Consider the following 11,465-nt stretch of genomic DNA (forward strand, 5'->3'; position numbering starts at 1 on the left):
TCGTTTTCTATTTTTGAATCAGTTTGAATTGAGTTACATTGTTTTTTTGTCTTCTCGTCCTTTATCAAGTTTTTATTCAACCGTAAATATTCTCTGGGTAAGGATACATGGACTTTACTGTCCCGATTAGCACTCTCACTTCTTTATTTTCATCCCTGTGCTGTATAACACTTAATTCTTCGGTTTTATGTGAGTGTTATTGGACACAAAACCCCTAACTTTCATTGTGGTGTTATTTGAGCTTTTTACAGATGTTTCGATTGGACTGCCCCTTGAGATTTTTTTCCAAGGGCCCCAAAAGACCCGTGAAGCACCACAGAAGAAAAAGCAGATAAAATACGGCTGTTTTTTAAGATATGATTCATGAAATGTCGTCCCTGCGCTACACTGATCATAAAAGAGATTGATGTTATTCACACTGTACAGCGCTGACGTTGGGAGCTTTATTCTGAAAGGCCGTGCCGGAAGTAGCCCGTGTGGCGTACTAGCTTGACTCGGACGGTGATGAACGTGATGAACCGTGTGTCTCCTTCACGGTGATAAAAAGATGGATTCGTCAGAAAACCCGTCGGGTCATGTAGCCGACGTGGAGCAGGAATCTTCGCCGAGCTCCGTGGATGTGGACACGGCAGTGTTCCTGCTGGGAGCCGGGGTGACCGCCATCACTCACCCGCTGCTCTACGTCAAGCTGCTAATACAGGTAACAGGCTAATGTGGCTAGCTGGCTAACAGCAACAAACAGGACGCAATTAAACAACGAAGCTCCAGTTATTCTGGAGTTATTTTATAATCGAAGCTGTTACTGCGTGTTCGCATTCTCACTCAGAGAAAGGAACAACCATTACCGGCAGGCGGGGTGTTGAAATTCGAGTCGATACCTAGACTGCAGAGTCCCCTATCAGAGTTTGTTGTTCTTCCGGTTTTAACAGAACTGCTGTTTATCAAAAATAAATGTTTCTACATACTGGAAACAGTCAAAAGAAACATTCAAATTTTACATTTATTATTATAATTTATGAGACATTTATTCAAATCGATTAAAAAATATTTTTTTAGTTTTTAAATTCCGCATCTGTTTTGTGCTGCCCGGTTATGGTGGGTTCTGTAAAGTGCTCTTACCGGCCTTATGAATAAATTATCAGATACCACTGAACCACTGAAAGATGTACTAAATGGATTCTCCTTAAACCTGATTTATTCATATTTAATACATGTGACTAAACTGTTTTAGAGCTTCGGTACGACATATCACATCATCAGAAACTGTATTGTTTTGAAACACGTAGTAATGTTAGTATCAAACTTGTAGATTACACTGCATCACTGCAGTCTCAAATGTTCTCTATAGTCGCGGTGTTTTCCATCACTCTAGTATATGTTATTAAAGATGGAAGAAACCAGATGATTAAAATGTACATTCTCATTTCCAAGAAAGTTTGGTCACTGAGTAAAATGTAAATAAAACCAATAATTGTCGACATCCATAAACCCATTTTATTCACAATAGAGCATAAAAAACATCAGATGTTGAAACTGAGACTTTTTACCAGTTCATAAAAAATATTAGCTCATTTTGAATTTGATCAACATATCTGAAAGAAGTACCCTAAACCAGTGATTCTCAACCTGGGGGTCGGGACCCCATTTAAGGTTGCGAAACACTAAGAAGGGGTCGCCAAATGCCTTTTAAAAAACAACGGAGAATGCTTTTGAAGTAATTTTTTTTTCTCGCCCAATTTCTTTACTGGTATTTGCCACTTTTCATCAGTTTTGAACAATTTGGACCTATTTTTGCCACTTTACTCCATTTCTGCCAAATTTTAACCCATTTTCATCCCTTTTTACCAATAGTCTTTGCCAATTTTGATTCATTTTTGCCACTCTAAACCCATTTTTACCCATTTTAAACCCTTTAAACCACTTTTTACTGCCTGTTTAGCCACTTCTAAACCAATTCTTTCCACTTTTTTATATTGTTGCCTCTGTTGACCCATTATTGCCACTGTCAACCCCTTTATGTTGCATTGTATGCCCATTTTTGCCCAATTCAACCACATTTAATTGTTTGATATGCTCATTTCTGCCTATTTATCTGTCCCAGTTGACCCATTTTTGCCATTTATTGCTCTTTTTGCCACTGTTATCACATTTATGCCACTTCTTACCCATTTCTGCTACTTCTAAAATCCCATTTAACCACCTTTCCCACCACATTTTTGGGACTTTTTTTTTACTATTTTAATCCTGTTTTTAAGAAAAGGAAATTCCATTTTTAAGGTGACTATATACTACAACACAAATGACTTAAAAAAAGGTATCTGTTGCTATGTTAAGAGTGGTTATCATCCAGGTTAAATATCAAATATGGATATCTCGCTAACTTTAGAATGGACCTTGGTTTTCATGACCTCAATGGGCTCCCAGTTTGGCTGGGCCCCAGAAAGCTCTCCCATTTATCCCCCTAATGGGCAGCACTGTCTGCAGATGACTATTCTTGAATGTACATGGCTATGTTCATCCACCTTCAGCGGGGGTCCCCGGTCTCTGGCACCTTTATTTTGGGGGTCGCGGGCTGAAAAGTTTGAGAACCCCTGCCCTAAACAACCACCTCTACCTGATGGTGCAGTTTACTTTTCTGATATTTACGGTAGATATATGATTTACACTCCTAATATGTACAGCCACTCTATGACCTGTAAATATTGGCAGAAATGTTCATATCTGCTGATGCATATACGTATCAATAATATCGTGCATCCCTATTATAAATATAGGTGGATGTGTTCATCTCTGTTGTTTCCAGGTGGGTCATGAACCGCTTCCTCCCACTGTGGGTACGACCATGTTTGGGCGGAGGGTCCTGTACCTGCCCGGCTTCTTCTCCTATGGTGAGTGATCAAGTAGTATGACTTGCAGTCCAGTTATTTCACTGGAGTTAAAGTTAGGAGTTAATGATGGGTTCTGATTTTGTTCTCAGCACAGCACATCATCAAGGTGGACGGAAAGAGAGGACTCTTCCGCGGCCTTTCACCTCGTATCATCTCCAGCGCCATCTCCACCCAGGTCAGGAGTAACGTTAAACAGGTAAGACTGCGCTGTAACGAGGCTATGCATCATAGAGTAGCAAAACATTTATAAATATATTCACAGGACTGTTTTAATCAGAGGAAGTTTGACCTTTTTGGTGTTTCATCGTGTCTCTGTTGACACAGACTGAAGCGGCACATTAGCTTAGCTTCTGTGACAGATTTTCTGAAGGCAGGGGTGTCAAACTCAATCACAGCAGTGGCCGGATTCTGGATTCAGGTCTAACCTGAGGGCCTAAAAGGGTCACCTTTTTAACCACAAACTGTCAACCTCATTTCACCAGTAATTAAAAAAGTTAAATAGATCAGTTTAAAGGCTCACAATCTGAGAAGAGTAAACTTATTTGTTTAGAAAGGTCAAAACATGAAACAGAAATTTAAAAATAATGTTTTTTAATGGCAAACATATTAGAAAGAAAGTCAAAATCATGAGTTTAAAAAGCCAAAATATGAAATAAAATTTGTAATCATGAAATTGAAAGTTCAAATATGATTTAAAATTTTAAATTGTTTGTGAAAAAGGTCAAACTATGGGATTATGAATTCAAAGTTTGGAGTTGAAAATATGAGATAAAATTCAAAATAATTGATTGAAAAGGTCAAAACCTGAATTAAAAATTAGAATTATAAATCTTAAAGCCCAAAATATTATATGAGAAGTCAAAATTATGAGTTGAAATGCTCAAAGTATGAAATTAAAAGTCAAAATCCTAAATTTGAGTCCTAATTGTGAAAATTGAAAATATGAAATTAAGACACAAATACATTTCTTTTTCCATATTCCTGACTTCTTATCTAAATATTTTTACCCCTATTTCAGATTTTATGACTTAAGGATACCTTAAATCATCAAGGATAAGTTCACATTTTTATACTTGATGAAATCTGCAGACCTCAGACTGATGGGCCAGTTAGAACAGAAATATGAGATCATCTTGCGGGCAAAATTTACCTGTTCCATGGGCTGGATTTGGCCCCCGGGCCTTGAGTTTGACACCCCTGTCCTAAGGGTCACTATTCTGATGGTATTTAGATAAGCTGTCAAAGTGAATAAAGTTTTTTCTTTACATTTTATTCAGCAGGTGGAGCGTCTGTCAAAGAAAGACGAAGTCCAGAATTCACTCAGGAAGGTTTTCCAAGAGGTGAGGGATCAGCTGATGAAATCTGAGGAAATATTTAAGCTTCTTTCGCTTCCACTAGCACTTAAGCAACATTTTCTCTAACTGGTTTATTTAACTCATACTTACAGATTTAGATGTTTACTGAACTTTATCTTTGTTTACCTGTGAAATTCCAGAAGTTAACCACCTTTGGTGAAATATATCAAGTGTGTAGCACAGGCAGACCAGAGTCAAGCTGGCATATTTTTAAGACCAGCTGATCCCACAGAAGCCCTCATGGCTGCTGTGTTGGGCTGGATGGTGTTGTTGCGTAGCTGTGCCAAGAGAACCTCATAGAGGAGGTAAAATCCTGATACAAGCCTGATACTAAAACCTGCAGAGCCTGGTTGAGCCAGTACCACCAGTGAGAATGCACCGTTATTGTCTTACCTCAGTGTTTTCTCTCTTTAGACCTCACAGGAGATGATCATCCAGTGCCTGTCCAGACTAGCGACTCATCCTTTTCATGGTATGTTGATGAAGCTTAAAGAAAACTTCCTTCACTCGAGGCTTCAAATTCACTGAGAGGAAATGTTTTATGTAGTCTATGTAAATACAACCATTCATCTATTCTTCTGTTTTTATGACTAGCTCTTTGTGTCATGTTTCCAGGCCCCTACAGTTGTTAGAAGTAGTCTTTATGATTGTAATACTATGAAGAGAAAGTGTTACCTACTTGGTCACCTGCTCTGTTCTCCCTTCAGTCATGTCGGTCAGGTGTATGGCTCAGTTTGTCGGCAGAGAAGTCAAGTACGGGTAAGATTCAGCAAGAATGCTCTGAGGAATTTTCTTAAAACTTTACACTTAAGACTTTTACGGCATTAGTTAAATGCCTTAAGAAGTCTTGTTTTACTGGTGAGTGGTGTTAAATTTAAGATGGCACTTTGTCTCTTTCCTATCTTTGTTTTCTACCTACATTTATTTGATTTAACCTCCTGAGACCTGAGCTTTTGTCTGGCATGTAATTTTAGAGTCTAAAACCTGATCCCTGTCTTTGAACAGGAAGTACTTTTCACCAAAAAAAAGATGTTTGCACAGGAGAACAAGTGGCTTATCTCAGCGTACGGCACACACTATTTTTTTTCTGACACATTTTGAGTGTTTAGCCCGTTGGTACAGGGGTTTGTTCAGTCTGTAAGGCCAGGTATGAAGTACATTTCCAATGAAAGTTGTGGAGGTCTCATTTATTTTGGGATTGTCCTGTTATTTCTTCTTACTGGGTGGATATTATGACTGCACTTAGGTCCATAATCAGTTCTGAGCTTGATTTTTCTTTCAGTACTGTATATCTGGGAAATGTGCCACCTGGACTTAAGAAACAGGACAGGTACTTTTGGTAAATACTACTAGCTAGTAGTAGGAAGGCAATTACCAGGAAATGGTTGAATAAGGAACCTCCAACAATCACAGAATGGAAGGAAATAATTCAGGACATTTATAAAATGGAACAACTCACATTTTCTCTTCAGTATGTGACCAAAAAAGGGGAAAAAACTGGAAAAACTGGAAATCATATTGTAACCTGAAATGATGTCTTTAACCTTTGTGAAATCTGTTCTGGAATAAAAATTAGGAGACTTTTGAGCTCAAGGGACATTATTGGATTTGTAAAATGAGACTAAGGAAATACTGACCTGTGCACTTTACTGTAACCTTACTGTAAATTTGCATTTATGTTTATTGTATTTTATGTGTAGTTTAAGCTTAACATTATGTGCTGGCAAAACATTCTGTCTGATATGTGATGACCCTGTCTGTTTATTGTTACATGTGTTTGTTAAAAAAACAAAAATTAAATTTTGGAAAAAATCCTTGAGGTCTTCAAAAATTACTTAGAAAATGATCAGGGAATCACGGACAATTTTCTAAAAAAAAAACAAAAAACAAACAGATAATAATAATAATAATAATAATAATAATAATAATAATAATAATAGCAGAATTTATTTCTATGTTGTAGGTTAGCCAAAATCCAACAATGTCCTTGTATGTTCATGCTGGGTCTCAGGAGGTTAAAAATATATGTACAGTGCTTAACAAATTAATTAGACCACCATCCAAAGTAAGGTTTATGCCACAGCTGCCCTAAATTAACAGGATTGGTAATTAACAAAATCATTTCCTATCTTTCTGCAATGGTTAATACACCAATATGTAGAAGCTCTTTAACCCAAATGACATTTTTAATGCTAAAATACAATTATTATTGTTATCCATGAATTTTCAAATTTACTGACTTACAAAAAAACTAAAAAAAATAGTAAAACACATTAATATTTCTTGATTAATATGTGAAATTATAGTTATTTACTTGCATTCCCGAACAGAAAAATTAGCTTTAGTAGTTGAAAGTTGTGCTTGATTTATTTCTGACTTCTCAGAGAAGCCCAGTGAGCTGAGTGAAAATTGTAAAATTTCCAATCAAACTCCCCAAACAAATTCCCAAAATATTTCATGAAATTCCAGGAAAATTTCAAAGGACATTCCCCACCCAAATTTCCAACCACCTCCCAAAACCTTAAACAATAAATTTCTGAAATTCAGCTTAAAGTACCAAAAAATTCAAATTTCTGACCACAAAAACCAGATAGCTTAACATTTTCAAGAAAACTCCTGAAAATTACAACAGAAATTCTCCAGACATCCAAAGCAAATTACTTAAACATTTATGGAAATCATGTAAAATTTTCTTTTAAAAAAAGATAATAATTATAATAGCAGAATTCATTTCTATGTTGTAGGTTAGCCAAAATCCACCAATATCCTTGTATGTTCATGCTGGGTCACAGGAGGTTAAATTGCTCTTTTTTGAGTAGATGCTTCTTGCCTGTGTTATGATAAATATCTCACTGTACCATATATTGGTAGAAAAAAATGAATTAAATTTGCCAGAAATTAACAGATTAGGATGTTTATGACCAAAAAATCTCTGACATTTCACTAACAGTGTCTTCAACCAGATAATTCAGCTCTGTTGGTGTACAGAGAAATCTCACTGGCCTTACATTTTTGACTTTTTTTTTGGCCACACTAAACATGGTATTATCAGCTCAGGCCTTAAAATGTCTAAAAAGCCTTAAATTTGATGTTAAAAGTTTGTAGGAGCCCTGAGGTTCTGTGTGCTGTAGTTATTTAATTGGTACTTACTGACGGGATGATTCTTAATGTCTGACTTTCTTGATTATTCAGACACTTTCTGCAGGTTTTAATGGCGTTTGTGTTGAATTTTCAGAGGGATGTTCAGCTGTGTTGTGAAGATTTTAAAAGAAGAAGGAGTGGCTGGATTCTACGTGTGAGTTAAAAGCACACACGCCCAGTTTAACCTCCTTTCACCATCATCGCCATACTGAGTCCTGCTGTTTGTGTTTGCAGAGGGATTGTTCCTCACATGTTAGGAGAAGTCCTCTTCCTGTGGTGCTGTAACCTCCTCGCTCACTTCATCAACACCTACGCTGTGGATGAAAGTGTGAGTACTCTCTAAGACCAGGAGATGTTTAACACAGAGCAGTTCTGCTGGTCTATTGTGGTTAAAATACCCTGTTTCATAAAAATCACCGCCGGATGTTGCTGTGTTCATGTTTCAGTTCAGTCAGGCGTCTGCAGTGAGGAGCTACACCAAGTTTGTGATGGGAGTAAGTTCAGCAGTTAAACTGTTAATATAAATATTTCTCTGAATTATCTTTCTGTCTTTATTAACAGTTTTTCCTCTATAGATCGCCGTGAGCGTTCTGACGTATCCGTTCATGCTGGTGGCTGATCTCATGGCTGTAAACAACTGTGGGTCAGTCAGATGTCTGATTAGGAACACCTTTTAGATGATAATCCTGCACACCTGTGTCCATGAATGTAAATGGCTGTTGTGTTTCTGTGTCATCAGTTTGGCTGCAGGCCTTCCTCCTCACTCTCCGATCTTCCAGTCCTGGTTTGACTGCTGGAATCACCTCAACCAAAAGGTAAAAAAAAAAAAAGCTCCTGTTGATCCTGCAGACTCTGCAAAGTCTGTAAAATGTTTCATGTTTCAGCTGTCGGGGTTATTTAATCAGTGTAAAGCTGCAGGACTACATTCTGGTTATAAATTTAGTTTTTTTGTCCATAGGATGACCTGTTTCGTTCACTAATATCTCAGCAGGCAGAGGCTGTGACCTCGAATGATCCATGCTGAGAGCGGTCTATTACATTATTATTATTAACACAGTTAATCTTAGTGTATGTAAAATTTGGGGGCTCTTAATCAAAATAATAACCAAGGATGATAAGTAGAGGTAACAAGCAGCAAACCAACGTTTAGTTTCATTGTTAAATATCATAATGAGGGAGAAAAGCTGTTAAAAGTGGCCTTGCTGGTCAATGCTGCCAGTGATCCCAGAATGCTTTGAGAGTAGCTCAGCAAGGATCAGGAAGGCCACTTTTAACAGCTTTTCTCCCTCATTATGTGAAATTCATCCATGAAACCAAACATTAGTTTACTGTTTAGGAAAAACATCGTATGGAGGGTCCTGGAGTCCTGGAGATAAGCAGTGGCCACTCATCTCTAAGACAGACTGGCTGCAGACTTAAACTTAAAAACCTCGGTTAAACTTCAAGTTGAGGTAACAAAGCTACATTACCTTCTTACCTAATGTAGCTACAAAGCAAAACCAAAAGCTAACATAGCTATGTCAGCAATGAAAATAAATAGGTAACGTAGCTACATAGTGAAATCTAGAGCTAATGAAGCTATGTTAGCTACATCAACTATGTGGGTAACATAGTGACAAAGCTAAATCCTAAGTTAACATAATGTAGTTTCATTGGTTACATTGATAGCATAGCTATGTAAGCTACATAAGTAACGCTGCTATATAGGTAAATCTAAAGCAAAAGAAGCTATGTTGGCTATATAAGCTATGTAGTGAATCTAGCTACATTGCTAAATCCAAAGCTAACTCAGCTATGTTAGCTACATTGCTAAGATAGCAATGTAGCTAAATCTATATCTAAATCTATATAATGTAATCTATCTATATATCTAGAGCAAAGAAGCTATGTTGACTATGTAAGCTGTGTAGTGAAAGTAGCTACATTGCTAATCCAAAGCTAACTCGGCTGTTAGCTGCGTTGCCAACATCTAAATTTAATGAGGCTATGTTAACTACATAAGTTGCATAGGTAACACAGCTATGTAGGTATATCTAAGGCAAAAGATGAAACATTTGCTATCTAAGCTATGTAGTGAATCCAGCTATGTTGCTGAATCCAAAGCTAACTCAGCCATGTTAGCTACGTTGCTAACATAGCTATGTAGCTTAAACTCAATCTAACGAGGCTGTGTTAATGATGTAAGTAACATAGGTAACACCGCTATGCAGGTAAATCTAAATAAGCTATGTTAGTTATGTAAGCTACGTTGTGAATGTAGCTTCATGGCTAAATATTATGTTGCAAAAGTAACTATGTAGCTAAATCAAAAGCTACGTAAGTGAATTAAACTACATTGATAATGCAGCTACATAGTTTAATCCATAGCTATGTTAGCTACGTAGGTAAGGATGCAGAGGGGAAATTCAATAGCAGCGATACATCATTATTTTCAACACCTCTAATGTTTTTTTTTTAAATGCAAATAAGAGTAAATAGACATGTTGGTCTCTGTCTGCAGCCTCCATACCTCTAAAACGACCCCTAAGAGAAACTGTTGATAATGCTCAAACCAGCCTGTACTGATCCCTATTGCCTGAAAAGATGATTATTGATTGATTATTAATCAGTTTATGTTTTATGTCTAGGGTCACCTCTTCAGAGGATCCAGCTTCTTTTTCCGCCGTGTTCCTGTGAGCTCTTTGCCACCCATCGAGGATTGAAATCATCTTCATCATCACCGTGTCGGGACGTTCTTCCTCCTCCTGCTCAGAAACTTTCTCCAAAGACTCGTCCTGCAGGCGCTGCAGCTCACGAGGTGCCAACAGAGTTTTCAGTTCAGGAGTTTAAGTTCAGTTCAGCCATGAAGGACGGGGACAGGTCTCTAAAATACTGGATGGATTTATTCAGCATCAGTTCAGAAACAGTGTTGACCACACGCTGTGAGGCTCCTGAGGCTCATGGGTAATAAAGTGATTAATTCCAGGAACATTTAAAACTAAAAGTCATCTTTAAGTCTTATTTATCATCTTTTTGTGTGGGAATACTTGGAGTTAACCAAAGTCCTGTGTCTAAACTCTGTTTTAATTTCTGGTGTGACATCTGCTCTAAACCTGTAAGTCAAGTTCAATCTCATCAATCATCCTCTGGAATTCCAGAAAAATTCATGCTTTTTATCAGAGAGTCTACAGGTTGGTAGTTAATCACTTCCAGGCAAGACTTCCTTTTCCATTCTGCAGCTTAAATATTGTTTTCCCTTTAACATGCTGGAGTAGAGGCGTTCAGCTCTCAGTCTCAGATCATTTATTAGATTTATTTAGATTTTTTATTCTGCACTTTTTAAATTTCTATTTTCTTCATTTTTAAATCCTGATTTTCTGAATATGATTTTTTTTTATCAGTTCGTGGTGTGTTTAAGTGTCTCCCCAGAGAGTGGGTTAAAGCCATACAGGAATGTTTGAGTTGTTGATGGTGTATCTGTCATGTGACCCGACGGCCTTTTAATCAGTGTTTGATTTAAGTATGATGTCTGTTTGTTTTTATTATTTATCGGTCATAGTTTTTTCTTTTATTCAGAGGACAATAAAACATTTTTGGTTTCTGAGCTCAGTGTCAGCCGTGTCTTTATGGTTTGAAACGGTCACTCTGTTCATGTTTAATAAGAGTAAATAGCCAAGTCCTGATTGTTCAAAGTTTTAATCTGAATTTTTACTCCCAAGGATCAAATAAACTTTATCTTACAGCTGATCCCTCATATTAGACATTATTCTAACCTTTCCCTCCATTAAAAAAAATACTGGATCATTTTGGTCCTAATATAGACCGGATCAGACAACCAAGTCTTATTTCCAGAGCTCTGACATGTTAATTTTCTCCACAAGGGGGCGCCAGACTCTGCAAATTGGAAGGTCCTTACAGCTGATTTATTTTTTAATATTTTTGTTTAACCCATAGAGCAGTGGTTCCCAGACTTTTAATGCTGGGTACCCCCACCCTGGCCATGAAAATCTACATGTAAAACTATAAAAATTCATGTGAATTTAATATTTTTCTCTTCAGGTCATTTGTAGGTGATAGAATATATGCATAAAAATGGGAAAAA

At 37.1% G+C, this 11,465-nt stretch overlaps 1 protein-coding gene across 2 annotated transcripts; it reads left to right on the forward strand.

Moving 5' to 3' along the window:
• Positions 1-477: 477 nt before the first annotated feature.
• LOC121518177 (mitochondrial carrier homolog 1-like) lies at positions 478-11,230 on the forward strand. Of its 2 annotated transcripts, none has more exons than XM_041800422.1 (12): positions 478-700; positions 2,804-2,888; positions 2,978-3,084; positions 4,166-4,228; positions 4,658-4,715; positions 4,951-5,002; positions 7,479-7,538; positions 7,619-7,712; positions 7,831-7,878; positions 7,960-8,023; positions 8,124-8,199; positions 10,012-11,230. In XM_041800422.1, exons 1-12 carry the CDS (start codon positions 548-550, stop codon positions 10,058-10,060), a joined length of 909 nt encoding a protein of 302 aa, XP_041656356.1. In that variant the 5' UTR covers positions 478-547; the 3' UTR covers positions 10,061-11,230. The 2 variants fall into 2 exon arrangements, with proteins under 2 accessions (XP_041656356.1, XP_041656355.1); XM_041800421.1 differs by having other exon boundaries at positions 7,960-8,027; positions 10,012-11,224.
• The last annotated feature ends 235 nt before the right edge of the window (positions 11,231-11,465 follow it).

This window comes from Cheilinus undulatus, linkage group 11 (assembly GCF_018320785.1).
Source record: "Cheilinus undulatus linkage group 11, ASM1832078v1, whole genome shotgun sequence".
NCBI lineage: Eukaryota > Metazoa > Chordata > Actinopteri > Labriformes > Labridae > Cheilinus > Cheilinus undulatus.

Coding starts and splice junctions, on each gene's coding strand:
- LOC121518177 (XM_041800421.1), top strand. CDS start 548: ATGGATTCGTCAGAAAACCCGTCGGGTCATGTAGCCGACGTGGAGCAG. Junction 701..2,803: donor ACGTCAAGCTGCTAATACAG/GTAACAGGCTAA, acceptor TGTTGTTTCCAG/GTGGGTCATGAACCGCTTCC. Junction 4,716..4,950: donor AGCGACTCATCCTTTTCATG/GTATGTTGATGA, acceptor TTCTCCCTTCAG/TCATGTCGGTCAGGTGTATG.